General features: G+C 33.8%; 1 protein-coding gene across 4 annotated transcripts in view; it reads right to left on the minus strand.

The window, feature by feature from the left end:
* Positions 1 to 27,590, minus strand: part of SLF1 (SMC5/6 complex localization factor 1) — a 68,725-nt gene that overhangs the window by 24,138 nt on the left and 16,997 nt on the right. For 3 of the 4 annotated variants that reach the window (XM_027100616.1, XM_027100614.1, XM_027100615.1), the window contains 10 exons: positions 26,009 to 26,171; positions 20,322 to 20,465; positions 15,686 to 15,832; positions 14,687 to 14,827; positions 13,498 to 13,620; positions 11,784 to 11,837; positions 10,626 to 10,784; positions 9,650 to 9,813; positions 5,261 to 5,392; positions 4,471 to 4,636 (listed from right to left, as the gene is read on the minus strand). In XM_027100616.1, coding sequence (XP_026956417.1) covers positions 4,471 to 4,636; positions 5,261 to 5,392; positions 9,650 to 9,813; positions 10,626 to 10,784; positions 11,784 to 11,837; positions 13,498 to 13,620; positions 14,687 to 14,827; positions 15,686 to 15,832; positions 20,322 to 20,465; positions 26,009 to 26,171 — 1,393 coding nt within the window. The remainder of the gene's footprint in view (positions 1 to 4,470; positions 4,637 to 5,260; positions 5,393 to 9,649; positions 9,814 to 10,625; positions 10,785 to 11,783; positions 11,838 to 13,497; positions 13,621 to 14,686; positions 14,828 to 15,685; positions 15,833 to 20,321; positions 20,466 to 26,008; positions 26,172 to 27,590) is intronic. The other variant, XM_027100617.1, reaches the window with a different exon arrangement.

The following is a 27,590-nucleotide window of genomic DNA, read 5'->3' on the forward strand; positions in this document are numbered from 1 at the left end:
CTACCAGGACTTGGCTCCCATAACATAATTTGTCACAGTATATTATAGTTTCCTGTAGACTTGTCTTTATCCTCCACTAGATCAGGAATTTCAGGAAACCATGGATTTACATCTGGGATACCGTAGTATCCCCAGGGCCTTACAATAATTGGCATTTGGTGGGCATTCCGAAAATTTGTTAAAAGGAAGCAAACAAGTGAGAAAAGTAGCTATAGACAATAAAAAAAAAAATATTGCTTACTATTCAATTCACCTTGAAATTATTGTTATTAAGCAGTTAGAGATAGGTACGTCTTACAGTACCTGCAAGGAAAGACTGTAGTTCCTTTACCATGGTAAGAAACAATTTGCCAAAGTTATTCTACCTGTGTGTCATTGGCTAAACATATCTACCACATACCACATATATATCATAGAAAATTTTTATATAAAAAGATACTTTCAAATCAGGTTCTTGGATCCTTTTACACTACTTTCTTAACTATGACACTCACTATAACCATAGGAACAAGACACTGTGCTATGGACTGTACTCACTGTAACGTAACAATGCTACTATTTCTAGCACCATGGATATATATGCTTTGGAAGTGGATTAGTGGGAAAATGGCAAAAAAAAACCATCAAAAGAGAAAAGCTTTCTTGGAATACCAAAATGTTTGCTAAAGCTGAAAGAACAGAACATAAATACCCTAAGTATTAACAAAGAAATGAAAGATAGATATGATTTGCACATATGACATATATTTACCTTAGATCTCCCTTCTAATAGGGAAAGGCTATTAGAAGACATTCTGTCAATATCTCTATTATCTACCAGGACTAGTAATCTTCAGTTTACAAACTTGGCAATCTTCCAAAAATTGACCAGTATATAATGCAGAACAAACTTGATTCTTGGCCTCTGACTCTCAGGTTAGGGCTTTCCACAATATCCCACAGCAATAGATGACAAACTGCTCCTCTAGTACCTCTGGCAGAAAGATGCAAACATAATGTACATACTGTGCCTCTTCCTATTTTAAACAGTGACATGTGAAGTAAGAGAAAGTATGTTGCAGTGGAGACTTGGCCACTAGTCAAGGTTTTGCCCTAAGAAGCTGTGATACCTTGAATAAGTTACTGATATTCTTTAGCCTCAATTTCCTTATCTTTCAACAGAAACTAGCTTCCATTTCTACCAATAATTGTAGGGTTATGGTTAAATAGTATTTAAGGACATCCACAAAGAAAAGCAGAACTAACCACCAAGCTTAGTAAAATGTGTACCTCCTCCATAACCTTGACACATCCCACCTCTGCTCTTTGCCAAGGAAAGCCCAAAGCTTTCTCAGATTATGACAATGAAATTCATTGCCACTGTGTCACTCTGCAATACATTCTGATTGACATTATGACAAAACAATATTAGCATAAACTGAGGACTTCTGTTTAGCTAATGACTTAAATTGAATGCTTCAACTAAGCAAATCAAGATACAAATGCTTTACAGTACAGAAAATGATGTCTGGGAACATGCATGGAATTCTTGAAATTGGAAACTGCCAAAAAAGATTTAATTAAGTACAATAATGAATTCTAACACATAAAGTACCACAATAAAAAAAACAGTTTATATGAATTTAAGCAATTCAAATGTTAAATAAAATATTAATTTGCAAAGTTTAAAACCAGTTCTCGTATTACAACTGATGGTACAATTTATGGTACATTGCTTCACAAATATGTTACATTTATTTATAAATCTGAACAAAAATCTTCAAGTTAAATATGTATGAATTTGTTACTATTTACATTAGTATTCCCTAAGTAGATTCTTATCTGTGGCAGTCCTTTGGTGATTTAGTAAAACTGTGAAAACATCCGTTTTATTATTGTTTTCAATTATAAAAGAGCAATTTCATTTATATAATCAAATGGATAAAAAAGAAATGCTCCTTAACGAGGAAATATTTTCTATCCTTAATGATTCTATTGTCTAAACAGTAGAAAAAAGGCAGATGATAATCAGGATTTTATCAGTTTTAGCTTAGACATCTAGTTATACCCAGAAACAATCCTCCCTTTTTAATGCCAATTAAAAAAAAAAAAAAAAAAAAAAAAGACCTGAAAAGAATGTTTTCTTTAAAAAATGCCTCACACACTCCCTAAATAGAATTTTTAAAAATCAGTAAGGGGTTCTGTTTCTAATAATGGAGGCCTAGGTAATTCAGATAAACCATCTTATAGAAGAAAACTTAAAATGTTGAATAAAATATGTAAAATATCTTCAGTAAAGTTAAGAGGAATTGCTCAGCCAAGATCTAGGAGAAGGTAAAAACCAAGTGAGGCATTCAAAGCTAGCTGACTTTGCCCTAAGGACATTTGCTGACCCCAGAGAAAGAGCTGATACACAGTTTGGAGCCTAGGGGAAAAAGGAGTATAAAAGTCATAGCCCAAGGCCTAATGCCCAATATGCTGACATCCTGCAGGGCTTCAGTCTCAAAGCAAGCATGAATCAGAAGCAAAACAACATGTATCTGTGGCCCTGTACTTTGACTATCCAGGAACCCTTGAACCACACAACAAAAATTTTCGCTAGAGGGAGATATTCTGTGTCTTTGCCACAAACTATTTCTACAAATAATTTTTCAAATGCAATTTACGGCACACAGTCAAACATAACTAGCTTGCAAGAGAATATAAAAGACATGAAAGAAGGAAACAGCAGAAACAACAAATACAAACTGACTCACAAAAACGTCAAATATGGAATAATCAGATGTAGACTGTAAAATAACTATTATCGCCATGTTCAAAGACAAAAGAAAACCTTGAAAACTTCGTAGGGAACCAGAAACCATAAAAATATATCATAGTAATTTGGAAGGAAAAAGTCTAAAACTGGGAAAAATACAAAAAATAAAAAATGCAATAGCCATGTTTATCATATTAGATACAGCTGAAAAGAGACTAGTGAACTAGAAATTGGATGAAAACACTATCCAGAATGCTCCGAGTACAGAAAAAAATGGAAAATATAGATGAGAGGGTAAAACACACAGAGGATACAAAGAGGAGGTGTGACATAAGTTCATTTGGAACTTAAAAAGTAGAGGAGCGAAAAAGGATCAGAGGAAATAAATTAGAAGAGAAACTATGTAAGAATTTTCCTTAAGCTAGAAGGGACTTCATTGCTATTTAACACCAGAAGTCTCCACTCCATCTACTATGTTTTCTATCCCCAAAGAAAATATTACCTAGCTAGCAATTATGATGATACATCAGTCATGAATAACAAGAAGGCATCACTGTATATAAAGCAGACACTGCTAAAAAAAAAGAATAAATTCCCAAGGTAGAGTCAGAGGAGTTGATTAAAACATTTAAGCTTGACCTAATAGGTGATAGAGAAAAATGTAGAATAACAGAGAAAACACATTTTGGCCTCTAATCTTATATGAGGTCAAAAAGAAAAGTTGAGTTAATTTCAGAAAGCGGAAATCATACAGGGCTCATTTTTTAACTATAATTTAATATTAGATATTAATAACAAAAGCATAGACAAAATCTGACAACTAAAAGCCATCCATTTAGAAGTTTTAAAACACTCTTTTAAAATATTTCTTGGATCAAAGGGGAATTTGTAATTGACAATAAAAAACACTTTGAAAAAAACAATAAGAGCACCCGAGATTAAAGTATCAAAACTTGCAGAATGAATCTCAAGTTCCACTCAAAAGGCAATTTATATTAAGTGTACATATTAGAAATAAAGACTAAATAGAAAAAAGATTCAAATATTCAAGATAGAAGAGAAAAAGAAAGGAATTTTAAAAAATGAGCAGAAATTAATGATATAAAAATGTAAATAATAAAGTCCCCAAAAGCTCATTTTGAAAGGAAAGGTGACTAACACTTATTATGCACCTAAAATGTGGGGCAGTATGTTGCTATGCACTTTACATATTTTCTGCATTTAATTTTCCTGGTTACCCTTCATATAGATAATATACTAAAATCACTGCATGCTGATTTTCTGACAAGCAAAACCTACTTATGAAGAAATGGTTCAGGAAATAACTCTTAACATCCAGAAAGGTGTTTTAAAAAACAAGTAGAACTTTTTATTAGTAGTACCAAAAAGTTGTATGGATTCACTCAATTTTTATAATCACAAGTTCCTTAAAAATTGAAATGTACAAAAATAAAAAAATCTAGAGTGATAAGTAACTATAGATTTCTTAACAGTAATGGTCAAGTAACTCTCCAAATGTGGATGTAGAACTACAGGCAAGTGTGAGATGACAAAACCAGCCTCCAAGAATCTTTACCTTAAAATTAGATAAACGAAGTAGAAAACGATGTATTTGGGTGCATGTTAATTTGTCTCAAGTAATTCAAAGAATAAAGGGAAGAAAAAAGACACATACTTCAAAGAAGTACTTTTTTCCATAGGCCAATATTCATTTGTAAATTAATCCTACTTACATCACTAGACTTGCATTTTTCCTTGTGAGAATATATAGTCCACTCCAAAAGCATATTTATTGGTTTGGTTAAAAGCCCAGATGTCTCGCTTCCTGACCAAAAGATTTCAAGAAGAACTGCCTTTCCTGTTATTTTCAGACTCTGAGAATCTGACCAGTCATACAACCTAATAAAAATATGAATGAAAAGTATATCTTTATGCCAATTTGACCACTACAGTTATTAGGCATAATATCTTCTAATTTGATCATTATGGTTATTAGGCATAATATTTTGTCATAAAACAAAAAAATTCTAGCAATTTCTGAATATAGAAGTCTATTAATATATAAGGATTATAATATCTAGTTATAATAAACAAAATTTTTTAAATGGCTTCATTTCAACATAATCATCAACAAGTACACACTAATGCAACTGCAGGGTTTAGAACATAGGCAGAACTTACAGATATTATAGATTCAGTATTAAACCTAGTATAGCTTTTTACTTAAGCATTCAGTTACTAAAGAATTCAAAAATATACAAATTCTGAAAAATAAAAACAGTCTTACCTATCCAAATGTGTAAGTTAGTGAAAAATAAAAATGTGAAGTAAGGAAACATGAAAAAAGCATACAAACCTTTACAGCTACTGAAGGACTGAATCTAGACATATGTTTTTAAAATAAATCTATATACTTGAAACTAGAAAACAAGGTTTTTTTTTAGAAATATGTAGATAAATAATTAGAAAAATGGTACATAAGACAATATATAGAAAATATGTTTTTTGGTGATTAAAACTTACTTTTGACTCAGATGTCGGACTTCACTTTTAACTAAATTAAAGAAAAATTTGAGCAGTGTCAGGTGGAGCAACTTAGAGCCAATAATATTTTCTGAAATTTGATGACAAAAACTTTCACTGAAAAGGCAAGACCTGGAAAACATGAACCCAACAATCATATAACATGCAACAACTCATTGAGTAATTTGTGAGCAAAGTATTTCTTTCTTCAGAAAATCATTGGAATTTTAATAAAGCTTGCTCTAACAAAATATAAAGCAAATTCAACAAAATTTTATTAATAATATATTTTCTTCCTTTAAAAATTAAACCCTGTCAAATACCCCATGACAGTTAATTTTCTAATAATAGAGATCTAATTTCTCTATTTTTCAATGATTGTTAATGGTTAACAACCATCTGGTACTCTCCCCTTGTATTCTTTATTTCACTGAAAAAGAAAAAAAAACTATGAATTTCATTAAACCCTTTTGATTCAGATGACCAGTTACACTTTCAATTTATAATACTCCCTATAATCCTCCTCTTACTCAAAATTATTTCATTTTTCATTATTTAGTAAAATGAAGGTCATTTAGAGCTATTTTTTTTGAAGTTTTAAAAATTCAGGATTTATTTTCTTTCCATCTTCTGCAGCAGTCCTATCCAACAGAACTTTCCATGATGATGGATATGTTCTACTGAACACCTGAAATGTGGCTTGTGCAAAACTGAGGTGTTGAATTTTTAATTATTTAATCTTAATTAAATTTAAATATAGTCACATGTGGCTAGTGGCTATGGGGTTGGACAGCACAGTTCTATAGTATTTGTTTGTTTGTTTGTTTGTTTTTTTGCGGTATGCAGGCCTCTCACTGCCGTGGTCTCTCCCGTTGCGGAGCACAGGCTCCGGACGCGCAGGCTCAGCAGCCACGGCTCACAGGCCTAGCCGCTACACGGCAGGTGGGATCTTCCCGGACCAGGGCACAAACCCATGTCCCCTGCATCGGCAGGCAGACTCTCAACCACTGCGCCACCAGGGAAGCCCTATAGTATTTTTTAAAAGAGAACATAAAATTACTCAGAACTCCAGGACTAAGAGAGAGAGTCCAGGCAACAACATTTATTACAATTTTCTTCCAACTTCATTATCAATTATACCAACAATGTACTTATAACTCTGTACCTCTGTCTCCATCTTCCCCATCTATTTTGAATACCACACTCGCAGATTAGGAGGGCCCTTAACAGCTATTAAATGTAACAATCCATTTAATATTCAAATCTGTTCTAAAAGATCCTCCTTGACCATATAGTTATTCAGTCTATCTGAAAACTGCCAGAGATGGATACCATAGTATCTTTTCTCTTTTTCTAAAAACATTATGAAATATTTCAAAAATACACTCAGGGACTTCCCTGGTGGTGCAGTGGTTAAGAATCCGCCTGCCCACGCAGGTCCGGGAAGATTCCACATGCTGCAGAGCAACTAAGCCCGTGTGCCACAACTACTGAGCCAGCGCTCTAGAGCCCACGAGCCAGAACTGCTGAGCTCATGTGCCACAACTCCTGAAGCCCGTGTGCCTAGAGCCTGTGCTCTGCAACAAGAGAAGCCCCTGCTCACTGCAACAAGAGAAAAAGCATGTGTGCAGCAACGAAGACCCACTGCAGCCAAAAATAAATAAATAAATTTATAAAAACAAAAATACGGGGCTTCCCTGGTGGCGCAGTGGTTGAGGGTCCGCCTGCCGATGCAGGGGACACGGGTTCGTGCCCCGGTCTGGGAGGATCCCACATGCCGTGGAGCGGCTGGGTCCGTGAGCCATGGCTGCTGGGCCTGCGCGTCCGGAGCCTGTGCTCCGCAACGGGAGAGGCCACAACAGTGAGGGGTCCGTGTACCGCAAAAACAAACAAAAACAAACAAACAAAAAACAAAAATACACTCAGAAGTAGACGAGTATCACCCAGCTCATCTGTATTCCTACCACTTTCCTGGGAACCTTCCCCGAGACTCCCAACAGACCCAATTATTTTGTAATTAAACCTGGGTATCTGTTTATTAAAAAGTCTACTTTTAACCTGCCTGAATTCCATTTCCTGTAGCATCAATTAATTCATCCAAGCATTTATAAGGCACTTATTATGTTCCAGACATTATAAGCACTGAGGAGGGAGATGTTTAACACTGAGCATCTACTCTTCTGAAAGTCAGAGGTTGCATACACTGTTGGTGGGAATGTAAACTGGTGTAGCCACTATGGAAAACAGTATGGAGATCCCTCAAAAAATTAAGAGCAGGACTACCATAAGATCCAGCTATCCCACTTCTGGGCATTTATCCAAGAATATGAAAACACTAATTTGAAAAGATATATGTACTCTTCTGTTTACTGCAGCATTATTTACACTAGCCAAAATATGGAAACTATCTTAAGTGCCCATCAACAGATGAATAAATCACAATGTGATACATACACACACACACACACAAAAGAATACTATTCAGACATAAGAAAGAAAAAAATCTTGCCATTTGTAACAACATGGATAGATCTTGAGAGTATTATGTTAAGTGAAACAAGTCAGACTGAGAAAGACATATACCCTACGATTTCACTCATGTGGTATATAAAAAACAAACAAATGGACAAAATAATTGAGCAAACCAGACCAAACCAAAACAAACACAGATATGAATAGAGTAGTGGTTACCAGAGGGGAAGGGGTAGGGCGGTGGGTGGAGAGAAGGGGATCAACTGTATGGTGACAAATGGAAACTCAATTTTTGCTGATGAGCACACTGTAGGTATACAGAAATAGAAATATAATGTTGTACACATGCAACAAATATATTACAAACCAATGCTACCACAATAAATTTAAAAAAAAGTCAGAGGCTGATTTAAGTGAAAAACTTAACTCAAAGGAAAGGGCAAGAGATAGGAAGTGACATTTGACTTGCATTTTAAAGGATAATTAGGAGAGGCCAGGTATTTATAGGGTGGCAAGAATGGAGGTTTATATAGACAGATAAAACATAAGAGCAAAGGGATAAGAAATGAAAATAGTTCAGTCATTGGGCATGCCTGGGAAAATGATGAAGAATGGAGACATACATAGGGCTAAATCATGAAGGGTCTTACATGTTTTGCTAAGGAATTTAAAATGTTTCCTACAGGTGATATGTGTGTTGAAGGACTTTTATCTGGGAAATGAAAAGACCACTTTGGAAAGAGCATACTTTCCAAAGCACACTTTGGAAAGAGCATGCTTCCAAAGCATGTACTTTGGAAGATAAAGGAAAAAGTAGGATCAAGATCAATAAAGTGGATATTGCAACAGTTTACATAAGAAGCAATGAAGGCTTTTTAAATAAAGGTGATGACAGCGAAGGAAGAAACAGATTTGTAAATTAGGAAGAATGGCAAATATGTAAACCATATATGCTCACATCCTACACCTATGCTGGAACAGTACTGTGTTAGAATTGTGTTTACACCTTCAAAAGTGTGGGAACTGTTATTTTATCTTTTTACCCCTGAAACATAGCACAATGCCTGGCTCCCAGTAACTACTCAATAACATTTTTTGAAAGAATGAGTAAATGCATGCTAGCTAGCTGATTAGCCTCCTTCAAATATAACACAACCAAGATGGTAGGTAAATCCCTATGATCTCAAAGAGGTAACCAAAGATCTAGCTTTTGCCTGGCTAGTCAAGTATCCTTTCTCTTACTACTATGGACCGCCCTAAAACTGAACATTTGGATAAAAATAAAGTACTTCCCAGACAAAGGAAGGCTATCAGATACAGAGAGCTATCAGAGAAGACATAGAAAAATGATTACTTCTGTTTGAGAGAAAGAAGCAGAAATAGGAGGGATTTCTGAAGAGATTAACATATGGAAGACAAAGGAAGGATCTAGGCAGATGACAGCATGTGCAGAGGCATGAAAGAGATGACATATTTAGGAAACATTAAGTTCAGTTTCAAAATTCAAATTTCTAGCTGAAAAAATATAACAGAAACACTAAAACAGATATTGTATACAGTTACAAATGTTTATACTGTTGATAACCAAAATTTTATGATATTCATATCCAATAAATTCATTTTCTTAATTTTTAAAATATGCAAACTTATTTTGTTAAAAAATACAATAAAAATAAATAATGATTTGGCATTCCTGTGAGCCATTTCATATATTTATTAAACATTTTTTAAAAATAAAATGATTGACAAACATGACCAACTTAGACTTGGCCTTTGCAATAAATACAACACACAGACATTACACACACACAAAAATTTTTCTAAAAAGAAATGTACTTCTTTTATCAGTATCTAAAAAATACATAGCAGAACACTAACTATATGAAATTTAACATCCTCACATGTGAAATTCCTTACCTGATAAGCACTTCTATTAGAGACCATGCCCCTTTCATACAAGTTGGACACTGAAACAATTCTAAGTAATATCTTGACATGGCTGGGGACTTCCAAGGAGGGTGAAGGTGAAGAAGAGCTGACAATATATGAAAGTATCGACCAGAAAACGTATCTATGTTATCCTATTATTTAAAAATAAACAAACAAATAAAACACAATAGCTAAAAGTACAGTTTTACCAGCTAATTTAGTTTAAAACTGTAATAACCTAGACCTAACTTTCTTGGCAAAAATATGTGTTTGGACAAAGAACAGATGGAAGCATCATGTTTAGCTAATTAAATACTGCAACTGAGAGAGAGGCACACTCTAAATATGTACCTACATATTAGATAATCCTAGCTATTGGGACTAATCTATATCATATGTCCATTTTACTTCTCATGATTATAGTGTGATTAAAAGAGTTCCCAAATGTGACCTGAAATGAAGAAACTTTACATGTAACATTCTGACTTATCACCAACATTAGTCTGACATAGCTTAAACCTGTTGTTTCTTCAAATTGTCACCTAGATGAAGAATATGACTAGAAATCTACCTTTGAAAAGCTGTTCCTAGTGATTTTCACAATAGGAACAAGGAGTAAGTTCAGTGTCTACATATACTATGAATAAAAATCATTACCAGTGTACTAAATGAGTAATTTACTAAATGACATTCTAGATCCTTATAATTTGATTTTTACATTAGATACTTTACTGCCACAGAAAAAAATTCTGAGAAAATATTAAGTTAAAACACTCAGAGTAATACCTAGCATAGAGTTTAAAAACAGAAAAGAAATGGTAATAAATAGGTACTGCATTTATTATTAAAATGAGGAAAAGAAATAATGAAGAGAGAAAATAAACTATAAACTTACAAAAACTGAGAAAGTGTTCATAGTTTAACATTCTTTGAAAGACTATAAAACCCGTAAGACTGCTCTTACCTGTAGAATGTTCTCTAGAAGAGCGTGAAGAAGGCAAACAGGAGGGATATAATGTGACTGCAAAGAGGAAAGTTCCTCAATTGCTTCTTTAAAAAACTGTCCTTCTATGAGGCTTTCAATTAAATTTAATACACCTCTGGGAAATTCAGCATTTTTAACCTAAGAAAGGAAAGATTCTATGACTCAAAGAAAAGAAGGGGAAAATTCTGAGATGAAATTTTGTATTAGCAAGGAGCCTGAATTTCCTCATCCGTAAAATGAACAATCCCTGCCCTCACTACTTCACTATGTTGTTATGTGGTTCCAAAAAAATGATTTGTATGAATGTGTCTTACAACAATAAAATTGCACTGCAAAACATATACATTATTGTTTTATTTATTATTCTCTGTCACCTTGAATAGTAAGAGGAAACACTACCTCTAAAGGAAAACTTTAAAAGGCATTTGCAAAGTCTGGCTGATAATGAGACTTCAGTTGGAGGTACAACCACACATAGTTTTAATTTAGATGCAAAATTATTTTTTGGTGTTCTTTTAAACTTATAAGCAAACTATGCCTATTAAGATATGCTACATATATTAAGATGTCATCAAGCAGAATCAATATTTGCAAAAAGTGACAACTGCTACAGTATCATAAAATTACTCTGAACATGCACATTAATATAACTCTTAAGAGTTCCACAAAATACAGCCCCCTTGGTCAAAATATTTTTAACAATAAAAGTGACTCATTTCACCTAGTTGAGAATCAAGAATACTCTGAAAGACTCATGGACTAAAACAATCAATTTTAAAGGAATGAATAATGATATAAAGAAAATAATATACTCATAAGTATTACACTGAAAATTTAATCTAGAAGTAGTAATTATGAAACCTATGAAATGTATGAATAGGGATACATAACTCACCTGTGATGAGCACAAGGTAAGTTTTTAATTCCTCTTATCAATTTTTATTACTGTATAGAATTTTTTTTGGAGCTTTGATAGAATACTATTTTTCTTTTTCACTTCTGATTAGAGAAGCTACATTTCAAATTTGATAAGAAGTTTTGTCTTGCTGACAACACATACCTTTATATCAAAACAACTAATAATAAAACATAAAGCTTCTTTTTGCCCCCATCAGCACCCTACTCCAAATTTCTTACCTCAACATTGTATGCTGGTTGTTTATCTATTCTAATGCAGCTGTATCTTATAGCCTACAAAACAGAAACCATTAATTAAAATTAAACATTTTTAGGTCAAAAAATACAGTTCAGCTTACAAAGCATAAAGCCTTGGCCAAACTTACAAATCAGATTCAGGAAGACATTAATAGATATAATTGATCTGATTCTCATGTTTAACTAGGGACCTCCATCATTTTAGGGTAATGGCACTCTCATGACTATGAACAGTCTCTATTTTCCCCTTCTAAATTAAAATAATGTAAAAGGTAAAGTCATATTTACTTTGAAGACCTGAATAGGTCCATTGTCCTCAGTATTTTAATAATTAGAAATATAAATGGAGAGAGCATTTATAAAATGCTCCTCTGGACTTTTGTATAAAACTCCATAGGAGAAAAAATTTAGTCATGTTTTGTATATAATCACATGTAAAATCTTCCTCTATTGTAAAATACCTGTAAGTTTGTATTTGTTTAAAAGATTATACTGGAGAAATATTTGTAAACATAACAAGAGATAATATCCTGATTATATAAAGAGTTCTAGAAGCAGTGGTATAAAACAACCTACTGAAAAAATAGAGAAAAGAGTACCAACAAGCAGTTGGCAGAGGAAGAAATACACAAATGGCAAGTGAAGGCATAAAATATGCTCAAACTTGCTACTAACAGAAGAAATACAAATTAAAACAATGATAGAGGCTTGGCTTCCACTTAGGATATAGAAAGCTGAAAAGAGAGGCCTTCCCACATTACAAACAATAAAAATGGAAAATCTACGAAATGATAACTTCACCTGAACCCTTAGGACAGCAGAGGTCTTAGTGCAACAAACTAAACAGAGATATGAAGAAAGAGAGGAGCCTCCAAGGACATGGGACATGAGCACTGATTTATCTGAGAGAGTTTAGCAGAAATAGGAGGACTCCACTACAGTGGGTAAGATTTCAACGTAAATTTTTCACCATTTACTAAAGGCCAAGTGTGGGCCAGCAAGAGAAAACAGAACCCCTGGGAATCAACAAAATGCGGGGAGTTTGCACTCAATGGCATGATTTTCTCCATGGACCTCACTGGGTGCTCATGTAAACGAAAAGAGACAGGGTGGGAGACCAAAGAAAGTCTCCCTAGTGGTGGAGGCTGAGGCTTGAACAGCGGCTGCTGTGGGAAGGGTAGCAAATGTGGTTACCCTCAGGGCACACATGCAAACCCATAACCTGCTGGATAAGGAAATAGGAAAAAAATCCTTTACCCCCAGAGAGAGGCAGGAAGAGATGGTGATCCCAGATCATCCCCTATTACTTGAGGCAGGGCAAGAACACTGAAAAAGCCCTTCCCCAAAACCCAGGGAGCCTCAAACCCTTTCTCAGACTGAGGCTGAACGAGGACAACAGAAACGGGGATCCTCTAGCCCTCATTCTCCAATAGCAGGTTAACAAGCAACAAGTTACAGCAGTTTATAAAACACATAACTTATCCGTGATATCACTGAGGTATAAATGGCAGAGAATTCAGCAATTTACTAAATGTCCACAGACAATAATTACTATTAACAAAAATTAATGAATAAAATTATTTTAAGACATATTAAACATAATAATAAAATGACTCATTATTATTATTATTATTATACTTGGTTACACTACAGAATGAGAGAAAGTATACAAAATTTTTAGTACGTCAAGTTCTACCTGAGCTCTGTATATGTGTTTCCTTAAGGCATTTTTTATGTCAGCAATATCCACATCTGTCCTGATATCCTTGGTTTTTGATTCTTTGGCATGATCAGCAAAAACAGAATTCTTCATTTCTTTCTGTATACACAAAAAAGTACTTTACACAATGTACTAAAGAGTGTCAACACAAATGCTAAGTATCACAATAGACAACACAAGAACACATTCATGCAGTGTTAACTACAGCAAAGGTCCTTACAATTATATTACATAAAGATTACAGATTGAAATTAAAAAAATTAAAAACCAAATGTTTTAATTGCAAAGTTTTACCTGATATTTACATGTGCACTTTCTTAAGTACTTTTTATTTTAACCTGTTCCAAACCTTTCCTGGAACCTCTCTCTCTCCCTTGTTTTGTTTTTTTGTTTTTTGGTTGCCATGTTCCCACAAAACATGATTATTTACCTTTATCATTCTTCTGAAGATCCTTCTGAATACATATAAACACGCTGTCTAGACTGTAAAATAAAGTTATACTCTAGAAAAATTAACACAAGAAGGATCCTGTTTAAAAGACAAGCTACTGGGCTCCCCTGGTGGCGCAATGGTTGAGAGTCCGCCTGCTGTTGCAGGGGACACGGGTTCGTGCCCTGGTCCGGGAGGATCCCACATGCCGCGGAGCGGCTGGGCCCGTGAGCCATGGCCGCTGAGCCTGCGCGTCTGGAGCCTGTGTCCCGCTACGGGAGAGGCCACGGCGGTGAGAGGCCCGCGTACCGCGAAAAAACAAAAAACAAAAAACAAAAACCAACCCCTAAAATTTAGATTATTTAGATTAGAATGTATTAGCCAAACTACATACACGTGTATTTTTCATTTTAAGAATTTTAGCCTCTTTTGTCAGAACCTTTCTTTTTTGTTTTAGTCAGGCAAAATAAAATATATTTGAATATCCTGATTATTAACTCAAATTCTTTCTGTACACATGTAAAAATATTTGTGAACCAAATCTAATTATAACATTAATTATGAATATTACACCAGATCAAATCAAGAAGATTGCTTTCATAAGATGTACAAGTTATATTTAACACAGCACGCAATCACAAAAATCAGATTATATGTGTAGGTGATATTAGGGAAGAGCCAAAAGAAATTAAAACTGTTCTTTGTTTTCTTTCAGCTTAGCTTACAAAGTTTTACCTGATCTCTATAAATGTGCTTTCTTACGGTAATTTTGTCATGTTCATTGTCCTTCCTGGAATCTCTTTCTTTCTCTCTTTTGTGTTTTTTCCTCAAAGTATAATTCCTTTGAATATCTTCATCCTTTTTCTTAATTCCCTTCTAAACATATTTAGACCACAATTAAACAAATGTAAACATGAATGATGTATGTTACAAAATCCATATAAATTCAAGACGAGTCTGAATTATGACACATTAAAAAAAAAGTTATATACAATACAAAATCTCATTCACTGTTGGAGTGGGTATATATTAGTAAAATATTTTGGAAAACAGTTGTTCATTATCTAGTAGACTTGAACATGCACAGTCCTTATAACCCAGAATTCTCTTAGGGATATATCCTAAGCTAGAGGAACTCTTGAACATGTGCACCAAAAGTAATGTAAGAAAAGGTTCATACTATTCATGGCAGAAATGCTCACAGTTACAAAAACCAATCAATCCATCAAAAACAAACCAGCAAAAAGACACCAAAATATTTATCAATAGTAAAATGGATAAAAGGTACAACTGTGAAACAATGAAACATATACACCTGCAAAAAAGCAAGTCACAGAAGATTATAAATACCACAAACTAGAAAAGTTCATTAACAGGCAAAACTAAACAATGTATTGGTAGGGATACATATGTAGGTGGTAAAACTATAATGAAAAACAAGAAAATATTAAAACAAATTCCAAAACAGAGGTTACCTATCATGGGTAAGAGGAAGAAAAAGGGATGCAGTTTGGAAATGACACAGCAGAATCTTAAAAAGCTGGTAATGCTCTATTTCTTAACCTAGCTGGTAGGTACATAGCACTCATTTTTGTACTCTTTCAAAAATTATACACAAATGCTTTATAAACACATATAACATATACATAATTCAGAAGAAACAACTTCATAACTGGCATTATTAGAAAAGAGTGTAAAATATAAATAAGTTACTTTTAATTTGGAAGGTCTTACCTGATTTCCATATGTGTGCCTTCCTAAGGCATTTCTCATTTTAACAAATTTCAAATCTTTACTAGAATCTCTGTATTTTTCTTTTCTGTGATGTTCAGTTAAAATAGAACTAATATTAACATCTTCATCATGATTTTTCACTTCTTTCTGCATGTTTATAAAAATACTTTAGTTAGACTATGGATTAGCCATAGCCTCAACACAACCAATGCAAGTCACAACAAAAAAACCCTCAGGAATGTAGGTTTTATGAAACATACACATGAGATTAAATACAGTAAAGAGCATTATGAATTATATTACATTTTAGTTATACTATGATGAAACAGAAAAATAAATATTTTTAGTTCTTAAAGTATATACTGTGTTTACAAACACATTTAATTTAGGTATTTTGTTAACTTACTCTTTCCTGGAATCTCTGCCTTTTACAAAATTTGTCATATGATTAGTCAAAACAGATTTGGTTATCTTCATTATTTTCTTTTATTTTTCCAAATGTTTGTGAAAACAATTTAGGCTCTACATCAAACAGTCTTGCCATTATTAGGCATATCAAATGAAACATCTCAGAAAATCTTTGTATAGGAAATAGGTATAATAGCATTAAAATGGATAAGAAGTATTGCAAACCATATTGTTTATTCTTTACACTAAGAAATTAAAAAAAATAGAAATTGTGACCTGAATTTGATATACATTCTCCTGAGTTCTAAAAGGAACTCAAGATGTTTACAGATGTATTCTTTTTACTTTTTTTTAAATTTAGATATAGTTGATGTACAATATTATATAAGTTACAGGTATACAATGTAATGATTCACAATTTTTCAAGGTTATACTCAACTTATAGTTATTATAAAATACTGGCTATATTTCCTGTGTTGTACAATATATCCTTGTAGCTTATTTTATGCCTGATAGTTTATACCTCTTAGTCCCCTACCCCTATATTGCCCCCTCCCAGCTATTCCCTCTCCCCACTGGGAGCCACTAGTTTGTTCTCCATATCTGTAAATCCATTTTAATTCTGTAATATTCAGTAGTTTATTTTTTAGATTCCACATATAAATTATATCATACTGTATTTATCTTTCTCTTTTTGACTTATTCCACTTAGTATACCTCCAAGTCCATCCATGTTGTTGCAAATGGCAAAATTTCATTTTTTATGGCTGAGTAGTATTCCACTATAGCTATATGTCTATACAGATCTCCCATCTTCTTTATCCATTCATTTGTTGATGGACACTTAGGTTGCTTCCATACCATGGTAATTGTAAATAATGCTGCTATAAACATTGGTATGCTTGGATATTTTGAAACTAGTGTTTTCCTTTTTTTCTGATATGTACCCAGGAATGAAATTGCTGGGTCATATGGTAGTTCTACTTTTAGTTTCGTTTTTTATTTTTTAGAAACTGCCATACCATTTTCCACAGTGGGTGCACCAATTTATACTCCCATCAACAAACAGTGTATGAGGGTTCCGTTTTCTCTACATCCTCACCAATATTTGTTATTTCTGGTTTTTTTCATGATAGCCATTCTAACAGATGTGAAGTGATATCACATTGTGGATTTAATTTGCATTTCTCTGATGATTAACGATGTTGAGCAGCTTTTCATATACCTGCTGGCCATCTGTATGCCTTCTTTAGAAAAATGTCTTTTCAGGTCTTCTGCCCATTTTTTAATTGGGTTGTTTTTTTGGTGTTGAGATGTATGATCTGTTTATATATTTTGGCTATTAACCACTTACTGGTCATATCATTAGCAAACATTTTCTCTCATTCAGTAGGCTGTCTTTTCATTTTGTCGATGGTTTACTTTGCTTTGTGAAGGCTTTTAAGTCTAATCAGGTATCATTTATTTATTTTTGCTTTTATTTCCTGTGCTTTAAGATACAGATTCAAAAAAAATACTGTGACAATTTATGTCAAAGAGTGTTATACCTATATTCTCTTCTGGGAGTTTTATGGTTTCAGGGCTTCCATTTAAGTCTTGTATATATTTTGAGTTTATTTTTGGACATAATGTGAGGAAATGTTCTAATCTCATTGTTTCATATTTAACTGTCCAGTCTTTCCAGCATCACTTGTTGAAGAGACTGTCTTTTCACCATTCCATATTCTTGTCTCCTTTGTTGTAGATTCATTGAGCATAACTGTGTGGACTTACTTCTGGGCTCTCTACTCTGTTCCAATCATCTATGTGTCCATTTTTGTGCCAGTACCATACTGTTTTGATTACTGTAGCTTTGTAGTATAGTCAGAGGTAGTATCGTCCAAAGTCAGGGAGCATGATTCCTTTGGCTCTGTTCTTTCTCAAGAGTGTTTTGGCTATTTGGGCTCTTTTGTGTTTCCATTCAAATTTCAAAATTATTTATTTCTGTGAAAAATGCCCTTGGTATTTTGATAGGGTGGCACTGAATCTGTAGATTGCCTTGGTTAGTATGGTCATTTTTAACAATATTAATTCTTCCAACCCATGAACATGGGATATCTTCCCAATTTGTTTGTGTTGGCTTCAATTTCTTTCATCAGTGTCTTATAGTGTCTTATAGTTTTCTGAATTTCGAATTTTTACCTCCTTAGGTAGGTTTACTCCCAGGTATTTTATTCTTTTTGATGCAATGGTAAATGGGATTGTTTCCTTAATTTCTCTTTCTGATAGTTTGTTGTTAGTGCATAGACATGCAGATTTCTGTATATTAATTTTTTATTCTGCAACTTTACAGAATTCATTACTGAGCTCTAGCAGTTTGTTGATGGCATCTTTAGGATATTCTATGTATAGTATCATGTCATCTGCAAACAGTGACAATTTTACATCTTCCTTTTCAATTTGGATTCCTTTTCTTTTTCTTCTCTAATTGCCATGGTTAGGACTTCCAATACTGTGTTCAATAAAAGCAGTGAGAGTGGGCATCCTTGTTTTGTTCCTGATCTTAGAGGAAATGCTTTCAGCTTTTTCCCATTGAATATGATGTTAGCTGTGGTATATATTTGAGGTCAGCTGTGGTATATTTGACGAAATGCTCTTTAAGTCCATTTGGTTTAATGTGTTATTTAAAGCTAGTGTTTCCATATTGATTTTCTGTCTGGATGATCTTTCTGTTGATGTAGGTGGGGTGTTAAAGTCCCCTACTATTATTGTATTGATATTACTGTCAAGTTCTCCCTTTTGTTTGTTAATATTTGCTTTATGTATTTAGGTGGTCCTATGTTGGGTGCATATACATTTACAATTGTTATATCTTCTTCTTGGATTGATCCCTTGATCATTATATAATGTCCTCCTTTGTCTCATAACAATCTTTAAAGTCTATTTTGTGTGATGTAACTGTTGCTACACTGGCTTTCTTTTGATTTCAATTTGCATGGAATACCTTTTCCCATTCCCTCACTTTATCTGTGTAAGTCATTAAATCTGAAGTGAGTCTCTTTTTGGCAGCATATATATGGGTTTTGTTTTTGTATGCATTCAGCTACTCTGTTTTTTGATTGAAGCATTTTATATACAACCTCTTGAGTTCTAAAACTCAAGATGTTTACAGATGTATTTTAATAATTACCCTATCTTTCATAAAATCTCCATTTTTTCATGTTAAATAAAACTAATTTAATAACTCCATTATTTTACATCCTTTATGTAAAAAATGTTATACTGTGGCTTATAATGCATATTTCAACAGACATATGAACTCAAAAGCCTCTAATTAAGATCATGTACACATAATCATAGAAAATCATCTAAGTCACATAAATATCAACTGTATTTTGAAAAAGCTAGAGAAAATCACAAAAATATTTTAATCTCTTGCAAAGTTTTATTTAGTCTCCATATATGATTTTGTAAGGTACTGCTCAGTTGAAGAAGTTCCAAATTGTTCCTAGAATTCTCTTTGCAAAATTTGACAGATGCAGTAAAAACAAATTTTAATTTCTTTCTACTCATATTTAAAAATATTTTAGTTTAGATTAAGTAATAATAATTACTAGGCTAATGATTTGGTAAACCAATTAGAGAGTCTCTTTTATAAAAAAAAGTATGAAACTGAACATAACTGAACATTAAGTCTTCGAGGGTAGAACTAATAATGTCTTTTTTGGTTGCTCCTACTAACTGAAAAATTTTAGTTGAGAGCCACAAATATGCTTTCTTAACGTACTTTTCATTGCTCTAAGTTCAGAGTCCTTCATGTTTTTTTTGTTTTCCATATTTAATCATACTGGAATTCACTTGTGCCATTTAAAAAAACTTGATCTATATGCAGTAAAATACTTGACTTTAGACCATGAATATGAATACATATATTGATGAATCCTTTGTAAGACACACGTTACATTCAACATACCGAGTTGTTTTAAGTAATTACCATGTGTTGAGAACACACTATGTATTAGGAACTGTGAATTTCCATATGTACATATATATTATTTCAATAAGAGCCTCAAAATAGAGACATGGACAATATCCCAATATGTTCAAATTATAGACTGTAAATCAGAGCTGGGTTCAAATACCAGCTCTGTGATTCCAAAATCATTCTTATTTCCACCAAATAATGCCTCTCACAAATTTTGTAAGAAAAATCAGAAATGTAAGATATTTTTAGAGTATAAAGTGTTACCTGGGTTCTGCACATGATCTCTTTTAAGGCACCTTTCATTTCAAGAAATCCCATATCTTTCCTGAAATCTTTGTTTTTTTCTTGATTGCTGTGGTTATTCCAAACAGAACTGGTTTGGGAATCTTCATCATTCTGAATTTCTTTCTGTATGTAAAAATGGTTTAGGCAATCAATTAAGTATGATTTCAACATTATGTACTCTTTATGGTATCCAACTTTATAATTGCAAAATATTTTAGTAGTCAAACAAGTAGGTACAAGAATGCACTCTTCTAAAAAAAATGCACTCTTCTAAATCAAAGGTTATTAAACAGTAGTATGTTCCTTGAAGGGAAAAAAAAAATCATTACAACAAAGGTCCCAAATAATAAAATAATAATAATGTATCTCAAGGAAAGCTAACGCTCTGTTGGTCTAGTAACAAGCAGCCCTTTTTATGAATAATCATGAACAAAACTATTTTATCTAGTCCCTTACCAAGTTAAAGTTACAATCTACTTCAACATTTTCTGATTATAGATTATTTCTCAGATTATTTTTCAGCTTTTTACTAGTAAGACTTCTTATTTGCACATCTATCATACAGAAAAGAAAATAGGCTAATAGTTGAATTCACAGCTCTTATTTTACTTGAACATTAGTAAGCAATTATCTTCACCTAACTCTATCTCAAACACATTTATTTCTCTTGTTAAGGAATCCAAACTGAATTTTTAACTACCTACCAATAATAATTTAAAATATAGTTGCATATGTACTTATACATAAAATTCTCGAAGTTTAGTAAGATAAAGAATTGAGAGTAAAGATGAATTCAAGTATTTATTATGCAAGAGTATTCAAAGATTCACCATCTTTACACAAAGAGAGTGGACAATCATTGTCCTCCTAGGGAACAATCATGATATAGATGAAATGTGGTTAAGGCCTATGGTGTGATCTTTGGTTCCCTTTCACTTGTACTAGGCTTCCTATATGGATATGAGGGCCCTTTAGCAGCTTGCAATCTTGCAACCAGACAACAATCCCTGAGAGTAGCTGATTAAATTTCTTCAGTTACTCAGAAAAGTGAAATTGAAAGCCATGAAAAATGAAGACTTTTCTTCTGTCTTATTCCTGGAATCAAAGAAAGTATTACTCTGAATGTACAATTTCCATTAAGGACAACTTTAATGGGGATAAACTGAGTTTCTGGCTTCAAATTTTACATGGTTGACAAAGAGGATAAATCCTCAGGCTTAGATCATCAAGAAATGTCTAAAATACAGGATGAATTAATCCCATATAGTTTCCAGTTACACAGAATACATACGCAAAAGAACATACCATTATCATTAGCAACTAGGGAAGAACATACTGTTTTCTAATTCTGACTATTAAGATGCTATATACTGATCTGTGAATTAGAATGTATGATTCAAGTACCCTATTTAAATAATTAAAAATCACAACGTGATAAACGATGACATTTGGAAAATTTTTAAAAATAATCTATTTTTATAGCACTAAACAAATGATCAACATGTAATTGTCTCCAAGCCACACTCTCTCCAACCAGCTACTCTTATGAAAGATATGGGCATTATTTTTCTGTAAATATTCATTACTTATTCCTTATTTTATAAAATTTTAGTGCCAACAATACACTAGGCATTGTGTTAGGTGTTTGTCTCCTATATGATCTAGGAAAAGAGCACCATGTCTAATCTCCCTTGTATAGTATAATGCTATGTTACAAACAGATGACCAAAAGCCTATTAATTCAGTAAATTATTCTATTACCTAAGATAGGGCAGCACAGTGTGGAAATGATAGTTGCCCTGGCTTCTGATTCACATATTTGACTTTGTTTTCTGTCTTAAAATAGGTATGGATATGCTTTGGTCTCAGGTCTTATTCCTTGATTCAGCCATGGCATTTGCCACACAACTTGAATGAATTCACAAGACTGGATGGAGAGCCAGAGAGATAAAGTAATTAGAACAAGCATCTTTTGAGTACTCTACATGGTTTTTTTTTTTTGGAGGGGCCACACTGCGTGGCTTGTGGGATCTTAGTTCCCCAACCAGGGATTGAACCCGGGCCCCCTGTAGTGGAAGCGCCAAGTCCTAACCATTGGACCACTAGGGAATTCCCAGAGTGTTCTACATGGTTCTTAACTAGACTGACTACTAGCATATGGTAATCTCTACAGCAGTAAGTATTTTTAACTACCCAGAAAGAGACCTTCCTATTATCAAGGAAACCTAATAATACTCAAAATGAGAAAAGTAAAGGGAGACTCGAGGAGAGCAGCCTTTAAAGTTTTTGAGTGCTTGGTCTTCAATTTTTGGTCTGACATACGATAGCTGTGAGATCATGGGAAAATTATTAAATTCAATTATATGCCATTTCACTAACTGTAAAATGAGGCCATAGTGCATACCACACAGGAACATAAGGTTTAAAATAAGATTAAGTGTGTAAAATGCTTAGCATCGTGCCTGGCACACAGTAATCACTCAATAAATAATGGCTTAGAGTAACAGTTGTATAACAACCAAAGTAAGGTAGGTATTACCTTCTACATGCAAAGAAAGATATTCGGTCACAGAATAAATGACTTCCCTATGGTTAAAGAAGTAATAAGTTACAAATCTAGGTCAACAATTAGTTGATCTGGAACAAAAAGTGTATGTTTTTGCAATTACTAATATATTTCCATAAGACTTTTCTGTGGATCATTTTATTTTATTTCTTGGACAGATAAACAAAAGAAGTTTTGAGTATTCCTAAGTATTCTCGCCTTTTTGTGACATCTTCCTTGGGCCAAACAAGTTAGATACATTAGTCACTTGCTCTTCTGTATTTCTATACCTTGCACAATACATACTAAATTGTAATTAACAGTTTCCACATTCTGTTTATGCCACATTTTGTTTTTGAAGTCTGGCAGGTGGTCTTATTCATTTTCTATAGTGCATAGCATAATGACTGGTACAGCAAAAGTCTTCAGCAAGTATCTATAAACCTGAACTAAATAATTCCTGATTCTGTTACTAAGTGGCTTTCCAAAAAGTTAAGTAGGTTAAACACAACTATTTTTTAAACAATTGCTCAATTGTTACTTTTGACTCAGTCATTTTATATGGCAACTCTTCTTAAAGGACACTTCAGAATCCATCTAATGAGGAATGTATTATATTCTATGCCAAAGAGGTAGAAGAAAAGCAAGACATCAAAATGAAGTTAACTATCTTATCCTCAGAAGGGATCACAAAATGCCTCATTTGGAATGAATGGTTATGAACTAACTCTTAGCTGTCTAATCTAGAGCTTACAAAACAATGTATTCTAAAAACAAATATAAGTTAGAGATTGTCTATTATTTTTGCTTGATATACTAATGCCCTCTAGTACTTCAGAAGCTGAATCTGATTGTGTCAGATTACTGCAAAATACGATTATGGAGAAAGCATAATACATATTACATTTTGTTCATTTCTTTCCATAGAGAAAGGGAAATTCAGATACTTTTTCTAATTTAGTTAAGAATGGTTTTCATTCTGTTGAGAGTTAATACTACCTTTAAACTGTTCAGTTAGGTAGATCAGATAGGATGCTTTAGGCTGCAAATAATAGAAAACCAATTCAAACTAACGTAAACAACATGGAAATTGTTACCGCACAGAATGGCAATATGGTCCATTGCTAAGTCAGGTTTCAGGGTTGATTAATCCAGCAACTCAAGTATCTCTACAAGAGTCTACATTCTGTCTCTACACTTTGCTGTCTACAAGATTGGTTTCAACCTAAGGCTACTTCTCCTCATGGTCAAAGAATGGCTGCCAGTAGTAATTACGGTTTCGTTTCATTTTTCCATGTTTACATTTAGCAGATGCCAGGCTGCCAGAGGCTCTTTTCAGAATGAGAAAGAAACTTCCCAGAAGCTCTTACATACCTCTCTTCATGTCCCATGAATCAGAACTGGTTGACATGCCCATTCCTAGACCAATCACTGTCAAGGACAATGAGATTATCCATAGTCCAAGCAGATCCATCCTCTGAACTAAGGTCAAATTTCCAATCCACACTGCCACTACTCAGTAGGGAAAGGTAATTATACAATGGTATATTACATCTACTCTTGGAATACTCAAGGGTTGTTCATAATTTCTCTATTAATCTAACAAATATAAAATGAGAACTCATGTGCTAGGCTTTATGCAAGATGATTCAGATATAACTATGGAAAAGACAGACATCATCCTTGATGACACAGTGCTTTTGGTTTAGGTGGGGAAAAAGACATGAACCAAGTAATCAGCCAATTAATTACAACTGTGATGAGTACTATAAAGCAAAATAGTGATATCAGAACACATTAGAGGTGAACCTAACTATTTTAATAAGGGGCCAGGGAGGCTTCCTTGAAGAGGCAGCATTATAACTGCAAACTGATTAAGCAGGAAGTAGGCAGGCATAGGGAATGAGAGAATAGTGGAAAGGACCTTTTTAGGAAGAGAAAATAGCTTTTCAGAAGACACTGAGGTAGGAAGTAGCCTAGCCTGTTTAAGAAACTGGAAGAAGGCAGTTGTGTTATAGTATAGTGAGCATAGGAAAAAGTAGAGCAGGCTATAGTTGCAAAGGTAGGAGTGACAGGAACCCTGTGCTAACTTAAAGCTGTATTAGAGGTTTACAACTTTATCCTAAGGGCAATGGGAAGCCATTGGACAGTTTTAAGTAGGAGAGAGACAGCATCAGAATTATTTTAGAAAGAGTATTTTAGATGTTACTTCTGGATGAAGCTGAATGGACTAGAGAAAGAAAAGTTAAGAGTTACTAGGAAATTAGCAAAAGTATAGAAGTAGAACAATAGGGAGAATAATAGGAGTTGATTCCAGGAGCACAGGGCAAAGAGGATGAACTCAATATGATGTCAGTACAGAAGAGAAGCAGTTTATTCAAGAAGTATTTGAAATAAAATCAATAGGACTTGGTAATTGACAAGATGTGGGGAATAAAGGAAAGGAAGGTTTCAAGGGTGATTCCCAGGTTTCTAACATAAATTATTAGACAAAAGGTTGTATAGTATCTATCGAGATGGGAAACACTGAAGAAGGTGCTAAGTTTTCCTAGAAGACCAAGGTTCAGTTTTTAGACATACTGCAGGTTCTCTTCCACCTTAAGTGACGCTTCATAAAAATTCTTCTTTGCTTACCTTTAGAGCAATTCTTCTAGGGTTATTTCCATTCAAACTACTTAAGGAGTGGTATGTGCACCAAGTGAGGAGATGTAGGTGGAGGAAAAGGACAGGAAAATATTTCTAAATTCTTAGAAACAGCTCCCTCTTTTCCAATGGGAAAATACCGAAGAATTCTCATATGATACTATAGCCCACTGCTGTTTTATTTATACTCTGGTTTAAAATGCTTAAAATTATTTTGTAATAAACATCACCAAAGCACTGAAAACAAAAGTAGAGACTTAAAATAAGACAAATTTTAAATTTAATAAGTTCTTTTCAGATTTATCAGAAATACTCTCAAATATTTAATTGAGAGCAACTGTCTTAAAAATGTCATTTTAATTCTAACCGCACTTTCAAAACTCAGAACATAATTTGATTTTTACATTTCACTGTATCAATATTTTATAAAATAAACATTTAAAAATGTTTACTAATTTTTTGTTTGTTTTTTACTTACCTCTAAAAGAAAATCTCCTAGATACTGAATTGGATAAAATGGAGCCTTAAAGTTATCTTTTTCTTGTTCAGCCTTGATTCTCGCATTACTGGCAATCACATGAGTTATTCCACTTGGCGAATTTTTTGGTAAAATAACATTTGCTTTTCCAGCCTCCAAAACTCTAAATGAAAATGTAGAAAGTATATTAAAAAGAAAGTATGGGGCTTCCCTGGTGGCGCAGTGGTTGAGAGTCCGCCTGCCGATACAGGGGACACGGGTTTGTGCCCCGGTCCAGGAAGATCCCACATGCCGTGGAGCGGCTAGGCCTGTGAGCCATGGCCGCTGAGCCTGCGCGTCCGGAGCCTGTGCTCTGCAACGGGAGAGGCCACAACAGTGAGAGACCCACCTACCGCAAACAAACAAACAAAAAGAAAGTATGTTTAGTCAAATTATCTAAATCAATTATTTCCTAGGAGTAGGAGCAGATCTTTCTGAAAGGAATTAATTCCTTTGGTCTATTTGAGTGCCACGGAGAATAACTATTGCAATAATTTCCTAAATTTTAAGTTTTTCAGAACAGATGTGTTTGAGAAATCATGCTATTCCCTCTACTTATCTGTTTCTTGATATGGGAAAAGTTTTTAAGAATCAAGAATACTAAGTTTACAAGGGGGGAAAGCAGCAGGGAGTGGGGGTGGTGGTGTGATGAATAAAAAAAAATAGAACACTAAGTTTATTTCCTAAGGAAAAGTCACCTCTATAAGCCAAAAAAAAAAAAAACAATGCAAGAATTCTAAGAAAGTATTTACCTCAGAAGACAACATACCTCCAAGGAAATCATTCTGGACCACAAAAAAACAGAACTAAACTTGCCAAACTTCTTCTAAAAATTAGCTTTTGAAAAAGTTTAATAACTTTGATCTACATTAAGAAATACATTTTACATTTAGGCTCAGAAGACACACAGACACAGACACACAGGCACAAACACACCCAAAAGTTTCATGAAAATTCGTTACTGCAGAGGATTTAGAAAGCCAAGAGAACACTACTACAACCTGACAGTAAGAAAAAAGCCAAATAATCCACAAAATCATAACTTTTCATGAACCTATCAGAGAACTGAGATAATAAGCCAACCAAGAAATTGAATTTCCAAAAGAGTGATAAGCACCTTTGTGAAGAGACTGGATACCCAAACTATTTCACTTTTGCCAGAACACCAGAGAGAAGTAGCCACCATAAATGCAGGCAAGAATCAGGTAAAATCTTAACAAATTTAAAGGCCAAGTGTAGGCAGCATGAAAGTTTAGAATAACTGAGAGTCCCTGACACATGGAAGGGCCCCCCTCAGTTGCAAGCTCTTTGCCACCAGCATCTATTAAGTATTCATGAAAAAGATTAGGGGCAGGTAACAGCAGGAACCCCATTGTTAGCGAAGGTGGGCCAGTGGGGACTGCCTGCCAACAAGAGATAGATGTAAAACCAGGCCCACTTCCCTGGATCCATCTCTCATATAAAGCAAAAGCCTTAAGTTATTTGGGTAAGGTAAGAAAGTCTTCTATTTCAGAACCCAGGAAAAGATGCACTGCTTTTGTTT

Source organism: Aethalodelphis obliquidens, unplaced genomic scaffold, assembly GCF_003676395.1.
Source record: "Aethalodelphis obliquidens isolate GAN/ISIS:26980383/991018 unplaced genomic scaffold, ASM367639v1 scaffold4, whole genome shotgun sequence".
In the NCBI taxonomy this organism is placed as follows: Eukaryota; Metazoa; Chordata; class Mammalia; order Artiodactyla; family Delphinidae; genus Aethalodelphis; species Aethalodelphis obliquidens.